Source organism: Cyclopterus lumpus, chromosome 5 (genome assembly GCF_009769545.1).
Source record: "Cyclopterus lumpus isolate fCycLum1 chromosome 5, fCycLum1.pri, whole genome shotgun sequence".
Classification (NCBI taxonomy): Eukaryota; Metazoa; Chordata; class Actinopteri; order Perciformes; family Cyclopteridae; genus Cyclopterus; species Cyclopterus lumpus.
The window spans coordinates 12425425-12452882 of NC_046970.1; the positions used below are offsets into that span (position 1 = coordinate 12425425).

The 27458-nt window shown below is 39.6% G+C and overlaps 1 protein-coding gene across 1 annotated transcript; it reads right to left on the reverse strand.

Annotated features, from left to right (window-relative positions):
• Positions 1–2148: 2148 nt before the first annotated feature.
• On the reverse strand, positions 2149–26255 carry rbms2a (RNA binding motif, single stranded interacting protein 2a). Its single transcript, XM_034533614.1, is given in 15 exon segments — positions 2149–2839; positions 3397–3484; positions 4609–4689; positions 4999–5109; positions 5377–5427; positions 5665–5758; positions 5961–6004; positions 6150–6259; positions 6387–6466; positions 6561–6718; positions 9653–9744; positions 10216–10252; positions 10254–10278; positions 15860–16023; positions 26137–26255. Coding segments are annotated over 14 exon segments (1200 nt in total). The 5' UTR covers positions 26209–26255; the 3' UTR covers positions 2149–2839; positions 3397–3403.
• Positions 26256–27458: the final 1203 nt, after the last annotated feature.

Below are 27458 nucleotides of genomic sequence, written 5' to 3' on the forward strand. Positions count from 1 at the left end.
CGTCATTGTAACAAGTGGTCATTTCATAGTTTCAAAATGTATTAATGTTTTTGTATTAAAGCAATGGCTAATACATGGAATATCATTTCACTGAACATATAAACAACATCCATGACATTTCCTTCATGGGGCACTGAATCTGAAAACCTTGCAAGTCACTGTGTTATCTGGACAGGCTATAAATCATTACAAAAATAAAACACACAAAGAAATTGGGGAAAACAAGACTATTTACAAAATTAGCTCTAGTGTCACCACCGTAAAAGCGCTGGAGATCTGCTGGGTGTCTGCAGAGGCCAATAAAGTTCATAATGAGTCTGTTTACATACGCACCAACATTCCATTGCGTATGCCGAGGAAAACTCAGCATAATTAACTTGTATCAACAAAACCAGATCATTTACATGTACTTTACTATATGATAGAGTAGTGGCAAAAAGTTCCCACAAAATCTTAAACTGGTCTGAATGTGTAATAATGTGTACACGTCACCACCAATTATTGTGATATTTTCCTTTCTGAATCTGTCGGAAGCAGAAAGAGGGCATTTCATCCAGCTACACACAACACATGATCAGGTCTACAAATGAGAGCAGTTTCACTGTGACAGAGAGCTAAAAGATGGGTGGCTACAACATCTTTGGTTGCGGAAATAAACAATAGAAACACACAGCAAAAAATTGAAGTGAAAAAAAAGCTAAAAACAGAATCATCATACTGCGAGCCTTAAGAAAGATGTCTTCACACTGTGTTTATCACTGGACTCAAACATGGTTGGTTGAAGAGCGGGAAGAAAAGCTCCACGCAACCCTACAGCGAACTCGACTGACGTGACGACTAACTCGATGACATTCAAACAAGCACATTGCCATTTCTGCAGTATATACAACTTAGTGTCAATCCTATAAGAGGTCAGGCAGTTCATCTAGAGAAAACAATTAAGGCTTAGCTAAAAGTTGTTTTTGCTGAATTTGGGATCTCTCCTAAATTCATTGAGGCTGTCTCACTAAAGGCTGTAAGAATCGTCTTTAATGGCACTTCCATGGTCTAGTGAGCAGTCGTTTGTAAAACCATTATTTCTATTATCTACATATCTACAGCGTTTGATGTCTGCATAAATTAAAGTATTTGGATGCACTGTGACATGAGCTCAAACACTCTTTGAGCATCAACACTGATGCAGCATCAGTATGAATATTTTGGTTCAGGACTATATGAAATCATTGTTTGGTTCAACTCTCCACTCTGAAAGGCTTTATACAAACAGGCCCGACACAATATGAGGACAGACGACACAAAGTTTGGAACGGAAATTCGAGTGAATACAAAAGAGAAAAAGTAATGTGCACAAGAAAACAGCATACACATACCCTACACAGAGAAAAAAAGAAACTAACGTCAACTCTGTAAAAAGCTAAAATCTACAGCTAAAATCTAATCTACTTCAAAAGATAACGTCGTCAAAAATAAGGCAAATTAGCTCAAAAGGTTTTCAAGTGACAGACAAAAGTAAAACGGAAACATTTAACTTTCTACAAACTAAAAATCACTGACAGAATCAAACTCAGGTGACAACAGCAGCATTGAAAAAAGACTTACAGCTCCCTCTCCTTACAAACTAATTATTCTCAGGGATCGTGTCAGTCTTCTATTTGATTTCCCTCATTGCTTTTGCTAAGCTATATCTTAATTTAGTAACTGCATTGTTCTTTGTACACATAATCTTTCTGTAATCTAACTGCTCAGATCTAAAGCACGTTCATTTCATCCCTTCGACAGAGGATGAATTTAATGATACCTGAAGTATTGCCTAAGCAAAACCGCTTAAAACCACTTCTTATGGACATGGATGTAACATGGAGTTACATTAGAACAAAACAGGATAAATAATAGTATGAACAAGTGTCATTTAATGGTGCATAGAGGACTTGAACATAATTGGAAGTCATCAAAGCATCAAAACTGCTAATAAGCCAAAATGTTAATGCGCAGGTTTAAGTCAGTTTCACCATGTCTTTATAGACTACAGTATTAAAGAACTTATTTTCTATAAATGTTTGTCCCAATGATAAAAACGCTAAAAAGAAAGAAATTGCGTTATAATTCAAATATAAATATAAATAATTGATTGTCTTTTGTTCACTTACGGAAGAATGTAAAAAAATAATAATAATTAGACTAAACAGACTATAAACATTGTTATTATCATCTGTGCGTGAATAGAAATCTCTGCAGCAGTTACAGGAAGAAGTAGCTTTAAACGGTTTGCCTCCGACATGTCAGATCAGCAAAAGTGTTTTGGAAGTTTTTTAATCTGTACAAATTGATTCCTCCGCTGCTGCAAATAGAACGTCAAACAACAGACATCAGGAAATAAAAATATTTTACAAAAAAATAAAAGACACATTGTGTTTCAACTCTTCTTTGAATCACCCTGAAATGTCCAGAATGCTTTTTTGTGTTAAAAATAAGAATTTGTTATATTACGTGCACAAAAATAATGCTCTGTGTCTTTCAACGTCTCTTAAGTTTTTTTCTTCTTAGTTTTCTTTTTAACTTCTTGTTATGTTGCTTTTTTCAGATATCAAAATAGATCACAGCTTCTGTGAAGAAGATTCCCACCTTTGGTTGATCGACTCTAGAGGATGTGAGCAGGAAAGTCCAATGACATAAGTGTTGTCCTTTAAAAAAAAAAAATACAGACACACACACACATACAAACACAGACATGTTCCTTTTGTTATCCATGTTCAAGTCTGGGTGCTTGGTGATCTATGGAGGACAGTTTTGCGGAATCCTGTTGATTCATCTTGTGCCCTCGGCTCCACCATGCTGGGAGCTGCAAAACACACACAACTCAGTGCTGATACACTGAACCTGCTCAACCATTGTACAGATGTACAGACACACACACACACTTATTTGTTCAATCTTAGAATGGCTTGTTCAGGGTTTCCTCGGTTAGTACTGTGCAGTAATACAATTAAATGCATTTTGTCAATGTACTGGATTAAATTGTACTCATGTATGTTTTTCACTAAATTTGCTACTGACTCAATAAAGCAGCCATGGCCAGTTTAAACAAGTAGTTTGACATTTTGGGTAACAGGCTTGTATGCTTTGCGTCGCTGGATTAGAAGACGGATACCACGGTCATGACTGTCAGCTCTATATGAAGCTGGAGGCAGCAGCCAGTTAGCTTAGCTTTGTATAAAGACTAAAACAAGTGATAACAGCTAGCCTGGCTTTAGCCAAATTAAATCTCTGTAAGAAGGTGAATAAGCAGAATCAAAATGACTTACAAAATGACTACAGTACTGTAGTTTAGACACTTAAATAACATCTGCCTACATGTGTGCAATTAGCAGGACAGAGCAGAGAAACCTCCTGTCCTACCTTAGCTTCACTTGGTGTGTTGGTACGAGTAGTTTGTGTGTTCTGCGGGAGTCTCCATAGCAACCTGTTGCTGTTGACCACCATTCTCCTAAAAAAAAAGAGGACAGGTCTTTAGAAGAATACTAAAGTACTATTAACGATAATGTGTAATTTCTATCAAAGATACAACGAAGAAGACAGCCTGTATTTTCCCACTGCCCTCCCCACCGTTTCAAAGACTTTATCGTCTTTGAGTGGATGAACACAAAGTGCAACATCCATATTTTACAGGTCTCCAGTGCATACTGCAGGACGCATTTACTAAAAGACATGCTTAACATTTTCCTTTGATGAGACTGACCCAATTCTACCTTAACACCCGTCACTCTACTTCCCCCTCTCTTCTCCTCTCTCACTTGATCTCATCCATCCAATCACAGCCAGACTTCATGGCTTACCACCGTGCCTCTTCCCATTCATAAACCTGACCTTTTTTTCTCATTCACTGTCTTGCTCATCCTGTGGGCTCCCACCACTATCACAGCGCTCCACCTTCCAACAAATGAGACAAATGAGCTCAGCCGCCCTCCTGCAGATCACACAGACTGTGGAGTCGGTGCCAAGTGTCTCCATGAAATGATTGTGACTCTCATTCATGAGTGGCAGAGGCTCTTCTCTTTGAATAATGGAGGAGCTAATAAAGATCCATTATTTGGACCGCACACTGCTATTTGACAAGAGTAAAATTACATGGGGAAAATGTAAGTAATGAATTATCATAAAGTAATTAAAGAAAAATGACAAGAAATACATTCTTAAAACAATTAAATACAGCAGGTGCTGAAGTACCATTTAAATACTGTATGTTTGCAGTATTTAAATTAGAAACATTATGTTTTCTGAGAACCACGGCTTCTATTACAGTAAAGAATAAAGCCAATACAAAATATTTAAGTCTGCTAGAATGGTAATGAAAACCTACTCTCTCCTTGACTTTTCCTAGGAAGTATTTGTGCCAGTAAGTATTATAAAAGTTGAATCTGACTACGGATTAGATGGATGGTGAGAAGTTCCTCAACTTAACAAAAACAACAATGGAAAAAATACATACTCTTTTTAGAAAATAAAAAAGTTTTAGCAAACACGTCCCTATAAGAGTATAAAGTAAATATGATTCATCCCCTTCATGGAAATATAGAATAGAAGCATCTGAGGTTGAGGCTAGCTTCATACCTCTACTGGGACACTGGAGGGAGGCACTGGGGTGTACTGGGGCATGTAGGTCCCCTGCATAGTTGTGTTGGCCGGAATATACTGTAGGGAAGGCAGAGAGGAGAACACAAATTGTCTGTAATATTTGACATGAATAATAGATTTTGTGAATTTCAGGACAGTTAGCTATAGGGACATGTTGTGTGTGTGTGTGTGTGTGTGTGTGTGTAAGGCAACACATCTGTACAATGGTTGAGCAGGTTCAGTGTATCAGCACTGAGTTGTGTGTGTTTTGCAGCTCCCAGCTCCCAGCTGTGTCTGTGTGTGTGTGTGTGTGTGTGTGTGTGTGTGTGTGTGTGTGTGTGTGTGTGTGTGTGTGTGTGTGTGTGTGTGTGTGAGATTGGTACTGACTGTGCCCGTGCTGCCCAGGGACAGGTGGCTTAGCTGCTGGGCGAGAGGCCCCATCATGGACGTGGGCTGAATGGACATGGTGTGATCCATTGTTGGGGTAAGAACAGTACCCTGTGGATGCATAGATACACACAGAAGAGAGACATGGAGTCTGAATCACTATCACCACTGGAATGTGTTTAGAATCCTACAGAAACTACAGTTTGGCTATAGGGAATGGTTAAAATCTCAACATTTGGCTTAATTCAATTCACACCACCTCCCAAAGTGTTGCATGCTTTATGATTTTGCTCATGGATAGCTATCCCATCTGCCCAAGGAACATGGAGTGGCTAATTGGTTATATAGAGAAGATGGTGGTGAAGGCAGTTTACTCACAGCTGGCTGCATGAGGTATGACTGATGGTGCATCCAGGATGGGCTGTGTACCTACAGATCAGGAAACATGTCATCAAACTTGATTTGTAATGAGTTGCTGTTGCTTGCACAGTCCCATCAGAGCCCTTATTATGTGCGTTTGCAAAGAGAACCTACCTAAAGAAATAATATCAGTACTGTAGGATGTGGTCCTCCCTAAGTGTATGTTAACTTACATAATGAAGTCTTGGCATTAAAACTGTTTTTAAAAGTCAGCATTTTAATTATAAACACAATGAAATGCCCCACCTGGTAGGACGAGACAGGAGAATGCATGTAGGGTGAGAGAGAAGTCTGTGCGATCATTCGGTTTGGAGCCAGACTGTAGGGTGAGGAGTAGAAGCTGCCGAACAGACGGAGAAAAGCAAGAACATGAAGACAGCCGCACCATGTCAACAATCTCCAGCATTTCTCCAACTACATCAACAGCATGCTGTATCCCTTCAATGCCCAGCAGAGGGCAGCACTTTACTACAGTTTGAATACAACTCTTGTTTTACTGGAGGGTTGGGACTGTTTTCAGTCAGTCCATGCATACCACTCACCCATTTTGTAAGGCTGTGGGGTCATAAGCAAGCGTCATTCCTCCCTGTAAAAACAATGCACAGGATTCAGAAACAGTGAGGTCATGCAAACACCGGGGAGTGATGTCGCTTTAATTTCCAACAGAAAATGTAACATATGAACACAGGAAGTTTCCTTTAGGAACCATGAGTTAAAATTGGCTATCTCACCGTATCTCCATCTCTAATCCAGGGCCTTCCATTGTGGAGGTATTTCCCCTGGTTCTGCCTCTTCTTCTGACCTCCATCTGCAAACTTACATAATAAGGGCTCTGTGGGCACTGTGGAAGCAACAGATCAAACAAGAGTGTGAGATCAATGGTCACAACGGGGGACAAAAACACTTAGCTCTGGCATCAACAACAGCAATATCAGGATCCTTTAACACCAAAAAAACATTCTACGCACCAGGCACTCCCGGTGGAGTCTTGATGAATTTGCCATTGAAATGCTGAATTATGGCCTCACACTTCTCAGTGGATTCCATTCTGAAATAAAGCAAAAGGTCCAATTTAATCCTGTTTGTTGAGCGCTGTTTACTTTTTATTTAGAGCACCAATTGGCTGTTGTAATATGTCTGACCTGGCAAAGCCCACACCGCGGCTGGTCCCGTTAGCATCCCGGAGGATGCGTGTAGAAATGACCTGGCCAAAGGACTTGAGCATGCTCTCCAGCTCTTGTTCATCCATAGACACTGGCAGGTTGGAGATGTAGAGGTTGGTGGGGTCTTGCTCTTGTTGCTGTACAGGAAGTGGACATGAAAATCAGTTCACATGCGTATTGCTTTTGGACTTACTGTACATGAAGAGATCTTGTTGTTTGAGATTGTTTTTGTTTCATTGCGATACCAATTGATGATGCAAAAGACATCTGAAACCATTGCTTTATTAGTACCTACTCTTGTGTAAAACATCCCTGCTTTCAGGCGTGTCCCTGGAGGATATGAGCCCAAAGTAGTTCAATTAATGTGGTTAATAAAGTAATTTCACTAATCTTTTAAATAGAAAAGGTGTAATATCTAATTTGGCATAACACTTTCAAACATCTTTGCTGATGCATTTGCATATGGACATTATTTTGTGTCACTTTCAAAACCATTTTCCAACTGCATAAAATCCTGTGTAGGCAGTAGTGCGACCTGTCTTTATGTCAGCACCTGCCATCGCTCTTGGCACATTAATACTTCATAATTTGCGTGCACCAAGTCAAGCTTTTTTAATGGGACAAAAATGAAAATGTTTTAAAACAATTCGTGCAAATCAACTGAAACCGTGGATACTTTGTCACATTTATCATTGCCTCAACAACGGCTGTCTGGTTTTTAGAAAATACAGACACATAAATATACTGACACATGCATACATGAATTTGTCTGAAAAGATTACGTCAGATATTTGGGAGGAATGTTGACTAATTAAGAGATCTGGATAGCAGCAAGTATAGAGATCATTTAGAGACTTATTTTGTGGCACTAGCTTGAAATTGAAACCTTGTGTGACTGTGCAGAAGCAGACAGGAAGTCAGCCATGAAGTTAGGAGTTCAGAGAGCAACAGGAGCCTGGCAACCGGGAGAAAAGAGGCTGGGCTAAAAAGAGGGGAAGGGAAAACAGAGAGTGAAGGAAGAGAATAGAGCAGAGGGAAGGTGGGAGAAATGAGGAGCTTCAAAGGCTGATATTTTGTACAGAAGGGAACTGACAAGATAGGAAGTAGTGGGAGTCTTGAATAATTTGGGTAATGAAAGAGGAGGATGACAGAAATAGAATAAATGAGAGCCTGCTGATTAACAGGCTCTTCTCTTTCATCAAAATATATTTGATTTGCTATCATTTTCCCTTCTTCCTAACACTCACTGCTATCAGATAACTCTGCAAACCAGTTTGTCACTTGTGCATGAAATTAACTGTCAGGAGTAAGTAAAAGAGCTTTCTCAAATGAAGATTTACTGCCTTTATGAGTAGCTTCTGTTCTCAGCCGGGAGCCACCTGGCAAAGAGATTTTCTGCGATTGTCGTCATTTTGGGTGCGGCAATATGGCTATTATGTAACACAGTGGCACAGTGCAGGAGGTCATGGGCCAGATGAGACTAATGGGGTTAAAGGCAGAGGAAAAACTCACTCCCTTTGTATCCTTATATTTATCCTCTACCTCAGCCAGTACACATGATATTTCACTTCACATTCAAGCAAATATTTATATCACCTGATGGAGATATGAAACTGGTGTTGGACCGAGCCCAGGCACATGTCATTTGGAATTGCTGAAGCTTCATAGTGCTATTTTTCTATGCACAGCCCTAGTTGAGCCATGTCTGCTGAGGTGTGTCTCTGTGTATTTTCCTGCTTGTATGTTGGGCTGATGTCTGAGTTTGAACAGGGAGGTGCTGGAAATAAGAAGGATCTATTTTCCTCTCTTCAATGGTTCTCCTACCCTGTGTGCAGTCCTCTGGGGCCGCAGCCTCAGGGCTGGGGTGGCCCATTCGGGGACTGACTGAGCATACTCTGAGGACGGCCAGTGCGAGGTGTGGCTGATTCTGTTTGTGAACAACACTCTGCAGCAGCCATGGTGAAGGTGCAAACAGGAGAAACTACACTTGAGAGTTTGATATTAAGCTCCTTTTAGATTAATTCTTGTTTCTTTCTGACATGTGACCCAGTGACTCTGAAGCAGCTGTGTATATTTAGGTTTTTATAGTGGTTATTAACACCTCTGACTGAGCCCATGTTGTCTGGGTGAGTCCAGTCTTGGTTTCCAGTTTCACTTGTCGGCTATTGAGATACACAGGATTATGTGGCACTCTTACAGGGGAGGTGCAGAGAACTTAGACTCCGGGTTTGGTTGCACTGGACTGGCTCAGGTCAGCCGGCAGCACGGATCCGTTACAATTTTCCAGGGCTGGGCTGAGGGAGACCCTGGTGTTACATTGCAGTGGGTCTGTTTGGGTGCAGGACACCGGGAGGAGGGCGGGACTCTAGTGGTGGAGTGTATTAAGTGCTGGTGTCTGCCCCAGGCTAGGCCCAGACGATGGACAATGCCAGCCTATTGTGCCTGTCCCTAACAGTGGGTGTAGTGGCACCCTCCCTGGGTTCCCTCAATGGGAGCCTAGAGCCAGAGGGATCAGCTTAATGGGCTGACAAGAGTTGCTTTGACTGCAGACACTTGGACAAAGACCTCAGAACAAGCGTTACAACAGGAGCAGGTTAGCAATATACACAGGAAGAGGGAAAGAGGGGAGAAGAGAGAGAAGGTGGTGAAAAGGGTGATGAAGAAAGAGGAGACATAATTAGGGATGAATGAGAAGGCAGTAAAGGATTAACAAAGCAGCAAGAGTGGTGAAATAAAAGGGGAGTAATATTGCTTTGAACAAATGTAGCCAGACCTTAGACTTCCATCAACTGTCGATTATTGGCACAGGTTCACACACCAAATACACTCCTCTATAAAGAGTTTCTTGCACCCTTGCCAGCAAGGACACTTGCCAATGAGGCCACTGCGTGTAACCTTTGACATGACAGAAAGGGTGTGTGTGCTTGTGGAAAAAGGGAATATGATTCATGGTGGTAAAAGTTTAGCACGTGGAAATCAATAACATGTTGAGAAGCGCCTGACAAGTTTACCTCATGGTGATTGGTGAATTTGGGGGTAAATTAAGCGTATCAGAGCTGACTAATTCTTACTTTGGCCATCTGAGCCTGGACACCACTGGACTTCAAAGCTGTAACAGCTTTCTGTGCTGCACCTGGACTGTCAAAGTCCACAAAGCCATATCCTGTAAAACAGACAAACACATATTAAAAATAGCTGTGATGTGGTTTTGTTTTGGAATTATGTGCCCCATACCACTCGCATATATCTCTAATAAATATGAAGCTAAAGCCAGACAACGGGTAGCTTGGGGTAAACAGCTGACTCTGTCCAAAGATTTTTGTACGGATTAAACAAACGCAATATCACATTAATGTACTATCTTTTGAGGTGCTGTTTTTGTAACTTTAGACAAAGTTAGGTTGGCTGTTTGGCCCCGTTTCCAGTTTTGGAGCTAAACTGAGATAACCGTTGGAGCTGTAGCTTCCTAGTTGCATTATATACGTGAAAGCAATCTTCTCAACTAACTCATCAAAAAAAGAAGTTGAAATACTCTTTTAATAAACAAACCAAACAAGGGGGCTAAGGGATGTCAACAGTTGTGAAAAATCATGATCTCCAAAAAATGAAAGAATAGTTCAAACAACAGTTTCACTCACCTTACATTTGTTGGTGGTTTTATCCAAGATGGCCCTTGGTCGACACAATCTTGCCATATCTGCAGTGACAGGAAAACATACCGAAAGAACAGTCAGAAACAGGGTCAATGACAAAGGTGACAACCAGAATCTGCTCCTCCATCTGCATACCAACACAGCCACACTTCCTCAGGCTGACTGACTACAGGTGGGAACATGAACACATACTCCTTTGTGCGATCAATTGTGTATTTTTATTGCGATCTTGAGTGTCACAGAAAACTGTGTCTGCCTCCACCCTTCTGTCTTTGTCGACTGCTGGTGAAGGATGTACACACACACACACACACACACACACACACACACACACACACACACACACACACACACACACACACACACTCTTTGGCTCAATAAAGCTTTAAAGTTGTCACTAGCAATGTCTTTTTTGCAAATAGAAATATTGACTTTCCATAGAACAGACTGTATGCTTGATCCATTTAAAACACGGATGAAGTAAAATGGTGTATGAGACACAACCTGTTATTTCGGTCCACGGTTTGCAATAAAAAAACATGACAAATGCCAATCAGTAAAAGAGGAGGATAAATTAAAGCATGAATGAATGCAGTAGCATTACACATTCATGCTATATGAAAATCACCTCAAAAGAAGTAAGATGTGGAGTCTAATAGAATGCAGTGTTATAAGTTGGTGCGTCATCTCTACAGTATAATAGACCTGCCCTTGTCTAGTGAATTTAGCCAGTGAGTTGCTCTGTTTGGGCAACATGGCGTCTGGGCGGAATGTACACTGTAACCTGATGCGTTCGCCTTCCTTCCCCCCACATCCCGCTCCCTCTCTCTGTTTTTCCACACTCACATTGCAGCGCACCACTGGGTCCTACACTCCCGCCTAGTTTCAGTGTACATCTGCCCAGATGATTCAATCCTGACTGGACGGTCATGACAGAAACCAAAGTCTATTTCAGCTTAAAATGTTGAGGCCTGGTCTCCTGCAAGTCTGTAAAATGTACATATACATTCAGACCATGCATGTTTTTAGGAAAGAAAAACAGTAGCAGATTTACATGTAAACAGCAATCTTGATATCAGCTGTAACAAAACACCGGCTAAAGGTCAACCTGGAAGTTAGCACCGGCGTATTTACTGAGTTATTCTATATCGTAGAACAGAAAGTTAACCACCGACAACAACAACAAATATGATATAAAGAAAGGGAAGCAGAAGTGCAAAATTAATTTCCATGTTTTAGGACCCATTCCTGCAGCTCCCTATTACCATCAGGACAGAAGGACCAAAAGGAGACTGATTAATAATTAATCATCTGCTGCCACATAGCCAGATGACCTTTCCCTAAGCTATTTTTATAGTTTCCCAGAAGCTTCATGTCATTTAACCAATTCAAGGCCAACAGAAATTGGACATTTATTTTAGTCATATCTTGAGCACACATGTAGAACCATGTAAGATATACAGTTTATTGTTTAAAACAATCTTGTAGTTAAAACAAAGCAATATAATATTCACGTTTTGGGGCTTAAACAGATTAACCATATCATAATGCGTTCCTCTTCACTAATATTGGGCATACATTATGCATTTCAGGAATAATCTCATTGAACTGATATTAGTCATCAGAACACTCATTTGAATGTACTTTGATGAGAAAATGGCAGAATATAAACAAAGAAAAAAAAAGGTACAACCTTGGTAGCCGATTGGCAGTAAAAATATTGTTGTCGAATATATCTAATTTCTTTATTCATTTGTCAAATAATCGCCATATTAATAATGGGTTTGAAAGAAAATATATATTGTTAAAAAACAAAGTTAGGGATGGAAATGTCTATCAAAATAAAAGTTTGGCCTGTGGATTTTTCTCATTTTAAGCTCATATCTTCAGATTGAAAAACACTGAAGGCTTTGATCAGTTTCACTGATTAGAAGCATTAGAACGAAAAGCAAAAGCTGTGTTTTATGTTTCACCCAATATAACCACCAGGAGAGTTTAAAGGTCTGATGGCAGCGAATATGGGACCTTCTGCTTACCTTAGAGAATTAAAAGACAGCTCTGTCCCATATACAGCTGTCTGACATTCTTTCCCAGCAGGGCATGCTACTCTTTTCCGAGGTAGCCCTCCCACCCAGCCTTAAAGTCTCTGTCCTCTCTCATCTTCTCTCTCAACCCCACAATGACTTCTCTGTCAGTCCCCTGCTTTTACTCTCAAATCCCTGAGGTTCACATACCAACCGCCGAGTTCACATTTTCTTTGATTGATCCAGCGTTGATTATGTTTGTGTGCACTTAAATATTAACATGATTATCAGATGCGATCTGTGTACAATTGCACTGGGTATCTGATGTTTCTAAGGCGTCAGAGTAGCTAAACTGGAGAATGACACAAACTCTCAGAGAAGGACTGTTAGCTATGGCCAGTGCTTGTTCAGGGAGGTGTGTTGTTACTGTTGTTGTTATCCGAGGAGATGACGGATGTACGGCTAAAGTTCACAAATCTCTTCAGCAGGCAAAACCAGTTTGTTTGCATTATTGCTGGGTTTTATCAGTGTATGTGTATGTGTGTATGTGTATGCATGTATATATGTATGTATATATGTATGTGTGTGTGTATGTATGTATGTATGTATGTATGTATGTATGTATGTATGTATGTATGTATGTATGTATGTATGTATGTATGTATGTATGTATGTATGTATGTGTGTGTTTTCATATGGCCGACATACTATAGAGAGTTGACTATTTGTCGAGGGGTTTGCACGTCTTAGTTCATTGCTGTGGAGCCAATTCAGCCTGAAAGGTTATATCAGGACATGAGGAGGCAACATGCCGTACCCTTCTCTGGCCCCTTCCCTCTTTACCCTGTCCTGTCCTTTTCCCCGACTCTCTGCGTTTGTTCCCTCCTTCCTCTAATTCCCTCTCAGGCTCTACCATTTTGCTGTCAATTTCTAGTGTTTCCTAGGACTGTTAAGATTGAATCAAACTTACTTCAGTTATGGCAATTCAGCATCCTTATTCAGAAACCACAGCTCCTTTTTTTGAACATCAAATTATGTCCTTAAACAATTTAATTTCATGTGTCCAACAGATGAAGAGAATGCTCCAGACTCTGTGGCTGTTTCTACATGATTCTTTCTACAACTTAGCGTCAAAGATAACTAAAGAAAACTTGTTCCATTTATGACAATAATAACGCATACTCATTTAAAGTAGGGCCAATACCTTTGTGGCTCAACCTGCAGGGTGTAAAATACACTGTGTGACGTTGCACTGCGTGAGGTTGCGGTTGGTGATGTTAACGTTACACTGTGCGGCGTTAACGTTGCACTGTTTGAAGTTAACGTTGCACTGTTTGAAGTTAACGTTGCACTGTTTGAAGTTAACGTTGCACTGTGTGACGTTAACGTTGCAATGTTTGAAGTTAACGTTGCACTGTGTGACGGTTAACGTTGCACTGTTGGAAATTAACGTTGCACTGTGTGACATTAACATTGCACTGTGACGTTAACGTCGCACTGTTTGAAGTTAATATTGCTCTTGGTGACGTTAACGTTGCACTGTGTGACGTTAACATTGCACTTGGTGATGCTGCGCTTGGTGAAGTTGCGCTTTGTGATGACTCATGACTCACTCCCAACTCAGAGGGAGCAATCCACCATTTTCAGTCAGAAAACCATGGCCTCAGACTTGGAGGTACTATCTTCCAGCATGAAGAGGTGTGTCTTTATGTTAAGACAATTGTCTCCTGGCTCCATCTTCAAGGACAGTCATGACACATATTTTCTTATAACTCTGCAAGAAAGCAAATAAGCATATTTCCCAAAATGTCCCACTATTCATTTATAGGGTTGCAAAGGGGCGGAAAGTTTCCGGAAAGTTTCCACGGGAATTTTGGCTCGGGAATTTGGGGAATTTTGAAAAAAAAAAATGTGCCCAAGTTTTTTTGCAAGAGCATATAACAGGGAACTTAAATGTAGTTGAGAACAAGATAGGGTTGCACAGTGTACCGATACTAAAATCGCTGGGGAGACAACATGGCGTCACGTGCCGGCGCTTTTGCGACTTTTTGTTTCAAACAAAGATGCGGAAAGCGCACTCACATACAGACAGTGAAGGAAAGCCCACGGACACAGACAGTGAAGGAAGGCCCACTGACATACAAAGACCCGTCTGCAAAACGTGTTTCAAAGCCACTCAGACCAAGGAGCAACACGTCAAACATCAAAGCACCTTTCAGACAGACACCATGAACTTTTCAAAGAGTTCAAAGAACGACAGGTAATCAAATGTGATTATAAACATTGTGCACACCTTAAGCTCACCCACATACAGCCTAACACAAGTAGTCTTAGCCTTTGACGACCAGTCTATATGATCATGAGGTCACAATGCACACACGTCTACTAAATGAACACAATTGATGCAAAATGGCTACATGCTGGTGGATCTTCAGCTAAGTCTTTTTTATTTTAGTTAAGGAAAAATAATTATTCCATGAATTAAGATAAAATATGAACTCTACAATTGCTCATACTTTTGGAAGGAACTATGTAGTCATCTGGTCAGATACGGACAAAAGGCCTACATAGCCGTGTATAATCAATGCTGTGATGGCACCATGTAGTTCTCATTAATATCTTGCTGTAGGCTAATACTAATATTAATGCCATTTGTTAAGTGTTGATCGTGATATTTATGGCAGGTATCGTATCAAAGTTATAATTTGGTATCGTGACAACCCTAGAACAAGACTATGCACGCCTAGCTCAGCTGGACCCTGAATGCAGCTGGTTGGGAACATTGTCTGCCAGAAACATAAACGTAAACATAAACGTATCTGTTGTTTTTGAACGTCTTTGTCATCAGTGTTGCGTCTGAACGTTTCAGCCCTATGCCTGGCAAGTGTGAGAGCGCTGAGTGGCGTAAAGGCCAAGAGCGGTATTGCAGACAGATAGAGATTTCAATTATAGCTCGCAACATATTGAACAAAATAACTGAACTAGTTAATTTTTGGAGCTGTGAACTTAGTTCAACATTTTGAATTATGAACTATGAACTGAACTAGTTCATGTAGAAAGTGAACTTTCCCAACACTGTTTGTCATTACCTAGCATATTGATTACTTGGTAAACTGAAGCCATGTTCATTTTAATACCAAGTTTATTTGTTACAGTAGACTAACTTGTTACAGCAGTGAGGAGGACGTTGATGAGGTCCAGGAAGAAAGCATTTAGACCTGAAAGGATTCAGGGAAAAACACTAAAAAAAAGCATAGGGAATAGACCTTTTTTATTGATGAAAGAATAAAGTTCTAAAAAAATGTAAAAAAAGTCATTTTTAAAAGTTGTATTATAAATGTTTGCATGCATGTCTGCTTATGACAAGGTAAATACAGTTAAATTACCCCAAAATTCCCAGTTTATTCCAGTTAATTCCCGTATATTCCCGTTTATTCACGTGGAAAGTTTCCAACTTTGAATATTCTGGGAATTTTGCAACCCTATTCATTTATAAATATGACCCATGATGTGGAATTCTTGAGGCTCAATCCGCATAATAAAACATGTCTGTGTGACATATTCTTTCCGATTTCAATTATTTGTATTTAAAATAACTCACGGTTGGCAGAGCTTGACCAGGTCTTGGTCCGTGGTCCCAGGATGAAGGCCGCGGATGTACAGGTTAGTTTTACTCAGCTGTTCCCCTCCCCCACTGCTGCTGCTGCTATTGTTGTTGTTTGGACTTGGGGGAGCCATCTGGTGGCTGGAGGACACATAGGTCTGCTGCAATAAGAAAGAAGCCAAATTAGTTGACTGTGCATGAACACAAAAAAAAAAAAGAAGTCATTGTGAAAATACCGGAAATTCTTTGACACCAACATTTGGACAAGTGAGAATTCAAGGAGTGTTTTGACATTTTGAGACATAGAAAGTAGTCCTGCACAAGACTAATGATTTTGTGGAGTTGCGAAAAATAATATCATACAGCCCTCATGTCAAACACTCACCAATTGTGCTTTCTGGGGGGAATGTGGGGGCTCTTGGCTGCCTACTCTATATAGGGAAAAGAGGCCTCTTATGCTTTCTCTGTGTTGAGCAACTACTATTTTATATTAGGAACCACAAAAGAATCCATGCGGTGAAAATCAAAACCAACGATCTAAAGATGTAAAACTAACATTTAGTCAGTTTGATGATGCAGAATTAAATATAGAGACTTGATTTGAACAAGTGTTATACTTCAGCTACTTTTCTCATTTTATTTGTACATATAAAAGCAGGTATTTATAAATTAATGTGATCAAGCTTGAATTTCAATCTTCTTAAACTGACATTTCCCTTTCAAACAGTATCTGAGGTTAACAGCTAACAAGATCACGAGCAGCACGGCAGTAAAACATGGGCCAGTTCAGTCCACATAACATACAAAGCCATTGATCCAAACAAAGAAATTAAAAGAGATGTGTGACAATAGCACACCAGGACTTTGTTACTATATGCCTATACATAGTCACATACTTATGTTGCAACCATCTGTCATGATCCGATATGAACCTCAACTACTACAGAACCATCTTCTCATCTTTAATTTCAGGTTGTTTCATTTCAGCAGTCAACAAGGACTTAGCACCGGTGAATACTAGTAGTAAACTACAGCAGTCAACTAATCGATGACTCACCACTTGGAACATGAAAGGCTGTTGTGCAACAACCTCCTCTCCACTATGGGATATGTAGCTCTCTTTGAAACAATCAAAGAAAGGGTTGTGTAACCATGCAGGGGAATATTATTTTAATGGGATAAATGAGAATGTATCTTTCCAGGATTAGATCTACTGGCTGTATTCCGAAAAAGACTTACGCAATAAATAGAAACACTTCAGATCAGGCTTGCCAGAACTGGTAAACGTCAGTCTGATCTAACAGCCACATGTTTTCATTCAGTGTTGCATATGAAGGAATAAAAATACATACATCCGTACAGCAGTGAGGCTGGAACGTCTCATTTGAGAGAGGGATTGGGTGGAGGACAGAAGAGGTACAATGGGTTAACTTCAGGGTAGAGGAGAGGGTCACTGAGCAGACTGGTGGTGTTTAGGAAAAGCCCAGCAGGAAGTCAAAGTCACAGCAGGACCACCAGCAACGTCAACCAATCACGCTAATTAGACGCCATCTATAAAGCATGAAGCCCCTCTCACACAGCCCCTCTGACCTGCAGCATCCATTTCAAAAAGAGGCTCATTTCTCTCAAGATAATCCCCTCTTCCTCTGCTGCTGAAGAAACCAGAACAATTTGCATGCGTTTGTTTGTGTTAGGTAAGATGGAGACACAACCTGCTCAAAGTAAAACAAAAGAAAAATAGTGCTCTTTCCTTTCATATCTTTCACTCCAGGGATCCAGGGATATGTACACACATCCACCATGAGGACAGGATCTAAAGAATATAGGATATATTTATATTTGTATATATTGGTCATGGTTGGATGGTTGTATTGAAACTATAACATAAAAATCAACATCTTTTTACAGTGAATTGAGCGGCAATATTTTATACAAATGTTTCTTCTACTATGTCAATTGTCCTGTACATTTAAATGATAAATTTAGCACCATCTACGTCAGACCAGAACATTTTCAGGGCCAGTAGAAAGCATACAAACACTGCACAAGCTTGCCCATAAGAGTTTATCTATCTCTTATCACATGATGAGTACATTTGTGGAGGAAGCTATTTTGTGAATGAAAGAGCAGTCAGCAGAGACCTGTAATCTTTTTTACACACTTTTTACCAATCAAGCTCCAGACCGTACCAGGAGCACACCATTGCAACATAACCCCAAATCACCAGTTTGGAACCACACAAACAAACACAAACCAAGCACAACACATTCACGCATACACACGTGTAGCCTACTGCTGTAGAATGCTTAATTGATCTGCATATAAGTCCAAATATATTGTTTATGACATTTAAACTTTAACTTTAATCCCAAACTGAAGTAACCAAGTGAAACCCTGCTGTTTGTTATTACATGTCAGGCTACTTCAGTGTGCTTGTGCATTTGATTTGCATGTGTTCTGTGAAAGAACATTATTATTTTTTATTAGTCTATCAGTAGTTGCTGAAGAGCTTATAAACAAATAAATCAAGTATCTTGGACTGCAATAAACAAAGTTCCCACCTCTAGGAAATTATGATTGGCCGAGGTGATGTCTTCAAATTGATAGTTTGGTCCGACCAACAGTCCAAAATCCAAAAGATATCAAATTTACAATGACAGAAACCACAGAGCAGCAAATCTTCACATTTGAGAAAATAGAACAGTGATGGTTTGGCCTCTTTGCTTAATAAATTAAATTGACTGATTTAATAAACCACTAATGATGTAAGCACTCATCCATTGAGCCTATTTACCAGATGTGTATGATTAATCAGACATTCTCTGACCTCAGAAATCAGTTATAGCCAACTTCGTTAAACTAAAAGTAAGAACAAATCAAATGTTTTACATTAATTCTACATTCTAACTGAGACAGACTTTCTAATAATAATAGATGGTCAAACTACTACAATCAGGAATGTCCTACCACTGACCCATTTGAAACCTGAGCATCAAGAGAAAATATATGGGTTTTATGGATTAGTAATTTTCTTCTTTTGCTGTTGCTGAACCGCTCCAACTTCATAACAAAAGGCTAAATAAAGTGGATATTTTTAGGGACCGAACTTAAGATAAAAATCAGGAACACTTCTATAAATAAAACCATCTCCTCTACATCAATGATCTGAAGCTGCCAGGAATTGTCTTTATCAAAACATATGGTGTTTTAAAAAAATCTCTCAATACATAAAAAATGTGTTTTCATTTTGTGTTAAAATTTAAATTAAGCTATCGAGAGTAATTCAGTCATATGACCATTTTAAACGCCTGCTACTGTATCTCTGCACAAATCTGTTTAGATGTCCAACCCTCTTTTGAGTCTCACTCTCCATCTCTCCCTGTGGGGGCTTCTCCAGTCGACCCCAGTTTGACCCACAGAATTCCATTGATTTCCTGGCTGTTGGGGGGGTCTGCTTGCCTTCCCATGTCCTGGCTGCCTGTCTTGTCCTCAGGCAGGAAAGAGCCATGGCTGTCTGACCAGCTGACATGCTAATGCACAGATTTATAGCCCGGCTGAATGAGGGCGCAGCTTCCGGCTTGTATAGAGTTACGCCGCGGAGCTGTCGCTTTGCTCCAATGAGTCATGGGAAAAATAGTTTGATGCTTAAAATCTTTACTTCTGAAACATCAAAAAACATTTTGGAAAAGCTATTCGATTCTAAAACCACATCCTTTCCTGTTTGCCATGTTGATTAAAAAAAATAAAATATTCAGACATAAAAATATTTAAACCTACTATATTAACATACGATAAGATATCCTTGGAAAAATGGAAAAATAGTCTTTTCACATTAGCCAAGGGTTAGGTGAGGACTGTATGTCTAGTAAAGCACTAAGCTGCAGTCTGGCAGCAGGCAGGAAATCCTCTGTATCAGCTCCTGATCTTATCACGCAGCCATCTAAATGAGGAGTTCTGCATTCCAACCAGGTGACAGGACACCAAACTCACGCCCAGGCTCGTTCCTGAATCCTCCTTTCTTTCTGTCTCTAACACTCCCCTTACTGTTGTCTTTTTATAGGCACTTTTAATCCTCAACTGTCGTCTCTTAATGTTGTTGATCACACGTTGATTTTCAATTCAATTCAGTTTATTTTGTATAGCCCAATATCACAAATTTGCCTCAGAGGGCTTTACAATCTGTACACATACGACATCCCTGTCCCAGGACCTCACATCGGATCAGGAAAAACTCCCCACAAATAACCTTTGATCACATGCACAGTGCAAATGTACATGCGTTGCCCGGCTTTCAAGCTGGGCCAGGTGGCCAAAGCCGGGGAGCTTGGAAACAGATACCTACAAACACTTTCCCTCAGAGGCAAAAGTACCGCAATGATGCGTGAGGCACACTGAGTGTCTGGCATCATTGCGGTACTTTGCATCAGATTCCTGACAGCTGTGCTTTCTCCAAGTACTCTGACTCTCTCTACCTGTTCACCTTGGCCGGTGTAGGTGGCTGGCACTGAAGTTGGGGACCATTACGAAACATCTAACACAATAAACAAAGAGATAGATAAACATATAACTGGCGGAGGGCCAGAAGGACAAAGGTTACTAAGGACAGAGTCACTCCAGCAGAACAGCTGGTTTAATACACACAAATGAAAAAAGAAACCCTGTAGACAGCAACTTGTGAACTTATGTATTTCCTGTTGGGAGTTGTTACAAGCATTCATTCATGAGCTCAGTGCCTTTTATACAAAGCATTTATCTTTAGTAAATACAAAAATATGACAAAAGCAAGATTTATCCCTGTTATTTCAGCCCAACCAATACCGAATTTTTGAGGTGATATTACTTCCAATGCATAATATGTATAGGGGTTTAAAACATATCAAACAAGCATATATTGGTGGATATTATTTGTTGTCGTTTTAAACAATATTGGTACGGATCCCTTAAATGTTATTATTTATTTATTATCGAGATACATCCTTACTGGGACTTATTAAAGCATACGATCATCTCGTCTATTCTCCCTGGTGGATGTAATGGAGACACTGTTTCTAAATGACCTCGGACATCTTCTTGTTACTCATTCTTTAAGATTGCACTATATTGACCAAACTCTAACAGTCATTTTAGGGGATTAAGATCTTACTTGTAGGGTTGTATGTTATTTGTACTTGATGTTACTGCTGGCAGTCGCTCTACTGTTTGATGCAAACAGCTGCCTGCGGATGCTGGAAATAGGATTAACGAGAGCTGTGAGACTCAACCATGGTAGAAATGTGCAAACTGCAAACCTAAAAGTGTCTAAAAGGCTACAACGTTTTTTCAAAGCAAGGAAAATGTACATGCGTCATTTTATTCAATGTTAATAAGTTTTGATTGATGATGCCTTCAGGATTCATCCCTGTATTTATGTGATTTAAGAACACATGCTATCTCACACTTGGCATGACTGATGACTTTTTAGATAAGATAGTGGCTGATAATAATTCTTACATAAGCATGATCCTTTAAGAAAATCGAATTAATCTATGAAGTAAACTAGCACACACGGTATTATTGAAAATATGTGAATGTGTTAACTCTAAAGTCTACTTAGGAATCCAACAACAGGGAAAACTAAGTGTCAAATAATGCTGGGGATTTAGCCAAGACTCACTCAGGTTCATTTAAATTCCTTTACCTGTGTTCCAAGATGAAAGGGAAGTGAATTCAATGTTAATAAAAAATGAAAATCACACAGGAACTAAAAGGACACACGCATTCACTTCAATCCACGTTACTATTTATCACAATGAAATATAATTCAATAGTGTCTAAATTCTTCTAGCTAAATATAAATGTAAGTTAACCCAATGAAAGGAATAAAAGGAAAGGATTATTAATAAATGCAATTTTAATTGTAAGTTGCTGTGTAGTTAAAATGCTCTTGGCCCCAGTGTTGAGAGCAGAGGGATTAATCGCTCTAAACTCTAAATAAACTGTTGTGATTGGACAGTTTACATCTGAATTGTTAAAGTGCATGAAATGATTCACCAAAGCAGGTAAGCTAAACACAAACTGTCTAGCTTTGCAGATCACATTTAAAACAGTAACTGTTATTTATTATTATATGAATCAATTGTTACAATGCAGCCCTTATTTGGACTTTAATCATTGGGCCTTTTCTGAAATTACTGAGGGGATATTCAAAGTCAAGCGATTTTTTCGGTAACATATATTATACATATATAAAGAGTATATTTTTAAATTTATAATATACATATCATTATTGGGATTTCTTTGTAAATTTATTCTGGACTATTTTGTCCACACCTTCTTTACCAAACTCTATTCATCACAATAAAGGTGTTTATGATAGTCATATCTCCTTCTATGTTATAAGGTAAAAAAACAATCGTTCCTAAATGTTTTATGTACCTGTGTTTTAATTCAATTAATTCCACTGCTACCACACCCAGCAGTCAAACTCTGACAGACAACTTTACAAAGAATGGAATGCAGCCGCTGATAGCACCAAGACAGCTATCTGCCCACATCTTAACGTCTGATTCCTAAAAGATATTGGGCTAAAGATACAACAGCGGAATCGTGCACATACATTTTTTGCATTTGCAATTATCTCTGTGGCAAAGTATAAACACAGGAGACAGAACAATGGAGAGAAGTAGTAAGGAAGGAATTCATCAAAACTTCAGGCGAATTTAAACGTGACAGACAGAAACCGTAGTTGGGATATAGTGGGTCAGTGTTTTTGGTGTTTTCAAACGCACAGGTTCAGACTGTAAAAGAAGATGGCATGATTTGAAGCAGAGGTCAAAAGAAAAATGGTATCATTCATTGCTGCCATTCCTTCTGGAAGGTCTGTGCGTGACAACCTTTATAAATGCGCTTCAGTTACCACCAACTCTCAAAGGACGCGAATAATCTCACTATAGCATGTGGCTATTAGCACTGACCTTCCTGAATTGAACTGTTGGAGGCATATTTACTGGAAAGGGGGCAAATTTGGCTCTAAATATTCATATAACCTCATTTATATACATGCAAAAAAACAAGCCCCGGAGCCAGACGTGTGATACCCTAAGAACCGACGAGCCTCCTGTTATTTTACCAACCAGGAGGCTTTACACGGAAACCGACCAAATTTGATTTGAGGACATTAATTCTATTTATTTGAGGGAGGAAATGAGGCGTGAGTCAGGGGAGGAGCAGCTGGCTTTAAGCACGACAGAAACCAAACGCCTTGGTAATCACGGTTTACACACAAAGAGCGCTTTTCTAACCAATCGGCATGTTTATTTTGTGATCAGCTTTGGATTTTGTGTACTCGTGCAGCTCAGGTATGGCCGAGCAAGAGATAAAAAGAATAAGGAGGAGGTGGATGTGGGAGGAGTAAATGTTAGGAATCACAACACAGGAACGTGACCTCGCTGTGAACTTTCACTCCACAATATAGAGAAGTACCACTGGAGGAGCAAACCCGACATTCGTTATTTAGTGCCTTTTTTCATGCTTCATTTGTAGAGCATGTTCATTACATAGTCAGGTCAAGTATTCTTTTTATAAAGCCCAAATCCACAAATGTACTTCAAAGGGTTTTATAGTGTTTACATCATACATCACCCTCTATCCATATACCCTCTGTATATACATATTTTTTGTCTTTTACTTATTCATGCATCAGTTCTTAGTATTACGTGACTTTTTGATCGTAGGATGAATAAAGTCTTTCATATTTTATATATTTTAGTTCATCATTTATATGTTTTTAATCAGTCTGCTCAGATAGGATGCTATCTATCACTGGTTCCTGGAAACCTCGCGTTGGTGGTATTTTTTGTCAGTTTGATCTTAGGAAAGGTTTAAACTATTCAAAATGGACTGTAAAAGTCAAGAGGCATTAAGGAACTAAGATACAATTACACATGTAATGATCATGATATCAATTCAACAACCTTCAGTTATGTATCAACCTATGGCAGGCAATCAACTCAAAGCAGCATAAATGTAAGGGCCAACCTGTCCCTACAATCTTACGATGAGTTTGGGGAAAACGCTGGTGGATTTTATTCTTTGGACAGAGCCAGGCTAACATTTCCCCCAGTTCTTTTGTGTTAAGCTAAGTTAACCAGCTGCTGGCTGGAGCTTCACGTTTAACGTACAGACGTGAGCAACATCAATCTTCTTTTATAAAGTAACTCTCAGCAAGAAAGCTAATACATTTATTTTATTTTAACTCATCCAACTTCTGAAATATTAAACAGTGAGTGACCCAAGGCTTATAGGGCTGCAACTAGCAATTGTTTTCAATATTGAATGTCAATTATTTTTCTTGATTATTCAATTAATCGTTTAGTCTATGAAATATTAAAAGGTAGTTGAAGAAAAATGTGCATCACAAACCAATCTTCCAATCTTCAAATTGCTTGTCTGACCATCAGTGCAAAACACAAAGATGTATTTACTATCAAATATGACAAAGCAAGAAATCCTTACATTTGAAAAGCTGGAAATAGCTTATGTTTGCATATAAATGACTGAAATGAATAACTGATTATCAAGATAGTTGCAGAATGCTATTTTCTTATCAACTAATGGACTAATCTGCTAAACTTTGCAGCTCTAACACTTAGAAAAACCTAGATGATAAAAGGAGAGGCTTTGATGCTTATAATAAGGACAGCTCATTGAACACTAGATAGTCTAAGGCACTGTCTATATTGAATGGTTACATAGACAATGGCCTCTTTATCTATATTATATTATACATTTATAATACATATAGTCAGAAACAACAGGGACCAATTTAAAAGAATGAAACCGCAAGTACTTACACTTACAAGACGACACTCCTGATTGCTCATACAGTGTACTTCCTTTTAAAAAGTCACATTTAACATGTTATAGGTCCCTCGTCAGTTAAAATGGGTTTGCTCTGATAGTTTAAGGAAGGGTTTGCCTGTCAAATAGTCTCCTCATAGCAACATAATGAAGTCCAACCTAGTAACAGCTCAAGTAAAGAACTGCACATGAATAAGAATGCAATGTGAGTTCATTAAAATGGTTTGAAAATTGTGTACGTGTGTAAGTGAGTGTAGAACAAACAATTCAAACCCAGACTGGCAAGAGTGTTGACATCAGATCTGGGAGGGATGAGCTGCCAGGCGGTGCCCAAGATCACAGAAAGATAATATGTCAATATACATTTTCCAAATGACATTTAGAGTTGAGGAGCTCACAGCATCCCAGATAGAGAAAAGCAGCCGGAGCAGAAGGACAAGGAGGAGCTACTGTGAATCCAGTGGATGTGCAATCACAACATAATGCCACCATGTATAATCAAAGAGCTTTTATCATCACTTCTAAGCCATTGTGGTCCATAGAGAGAAGACACAAGATACGTCATACACCCATCAGGAAGAAGGATTATTAAGCATTTTTTTAAATGCAGAAAATTCAGCTTTGCCATGTAGCTAATTGAAATAGGTATTTAATTTGTTTTCCTTATGTTGTAAGCCTACAGCATATCTGACTATCCTTCCCTCGCATATTGGTTACGAAAGTGACAATGTCAACATTGAATGTAATTCTGGGAATGTAGTCACAATCGGTCTGGTGGGATTTTTCAAGGGTGGGTGCATATTCCGCTTTCAGATGGGAAACGAGGAAAAAAAGAAAAGAAAAAAACTTTGCAAACTTAGGCAGCAACGGAGACAGTGAAGAGGCTGATTTAACAGTAATATATATATATATATTATATATATATATATTATATATATATATATATATATATATATATATATATATAAGTGTCCGGAGGAAGAGGCAGAATTCATTGTACCCTCAACCCGCCGCTCAGCCTACCCCCACTTCGACAAACACATCCTGGCACAGACGCGCTATCCCGACACGTACAGTTACCCATAAAAGTTGCTCTCCACCATTGACTTTTTTTTCAAATGAGTGAGCAGAGCGGTGTCGACATCCTAGGCTGTACTACACACGCACAAATACTACGAAAAAAAAACAAAAAACTCGGCGTCCAACATGACAGGACCGAGCGGTACGTAATGTCCCACCTACACAGGGCACGAAGCACGGCTGCTCCAGAAGCTGTATTCCCACTCCACGAAGTCTGAAGTTAAATTCAGTACGTTTCGCTTTTCAAGGACACTGCAGCTCACTGTCACAAGCCCTTTTCTGTCGCGACAGACACCGGCGTGTTGCCCTGCAGGGCGAACAAGCCGAACATAGGGGGAAACCCCGAAAGCGTTTACCTTTTTGCCGTTTCTGCTGTTATAGCCGTTGTATGAGTTGATTCCTGCCCTTGGCGGTACGGAGAGCAGCATTTTTCTCGGCGCTATGTCCGGAGCGGCGAGCACAGCCCAGGCTGCCAGCTGACGTCAGCAGCTGGGGAAGTGAGTGCCTGGAGTCCCGCTGTCTGACTGCGAGTGGTGCTGCTGCTGCTGCTGCAGCGGCGGCGGCGGCGGCGGCGGCAGGACAGGGGCCCCGCCGCTGGCCCCCGGGCTCGTCTCGGGGGTCCTCCACACGGCAACAGGGGGTCTACAGAGGAGAGGGGATTAGCGCGCGGTTCACTGTTATTTCTCTCGCCAGGGGAGAATGTGAAACAAAACTCTCAAAACTGTGACTTTTAAGCCAAAACACTTGCTATGTTTTCGTTTGGGGGGTCCTTAATTGGCTCCTTGATCTTACTTCACTTCATTTGATCCTTAAACAAGCAATACATCATAGTCAGTTGTATACACATTAAAATATTACCACAAACACCTTCAACTTAATGCAATATCTTATATGATATATGATATCACATTGGGCTATACATTTACAAGATCCTGTAGGTACTATTGACTAACACATTTAACTCATTATAGATACTATAGCTGATGCAAAGTTTTTCTAGCTACTTTTTTGTATAAATAAACCAACTTAAAACATAAAACACAGGGGACATGATTTCAAATACATTTAAATAAAAAGCTCCCAATTGTCTAAGCCAACATGCAGTTGCAAATTTCCAAGAGAGTGTAAGGTCATTCATGAAGGAACATGTCAGACAATTTCAGCGTGATATTGTTTTTGTTATATATGTTATGCTTCCTCTTCAAAAATATTGAATCAGCGCCAGTCTATAATGCTAAAAATGTTGATGACAGCATTATGACTCCTTATATGTGTAGCATACTATATTCAACTCTTCCACTTTTTAACCGAACCAGACAGTGTTAACCCATTTTGGTTTCGCCACTGTACTTCTCTTTGCTTGTGTACCTTCCCTCGGTGTGCAGTCATTGCTATGCATTCTTTAAACATTGTTTGATAGATATTTGCAACACAAACAATATAATCCATATAAAGCTCAAACAAGTATATTCTCTGATAAACATATTTGAACATGGACTTTCAGACAGTTCATAAAAGCAAAGCCAGTCTTTATTGGAGCACATCCATTACAAAGATGAATGTGTCAGTAACACTGCTCTGCTTTCTATTCAATGGCTTAATAAAAGAACTAAATAAGATGTATGAACAATCAAACTTTGCCAATGAGCAATGAGTGCCAATGTTTATATCACAAATC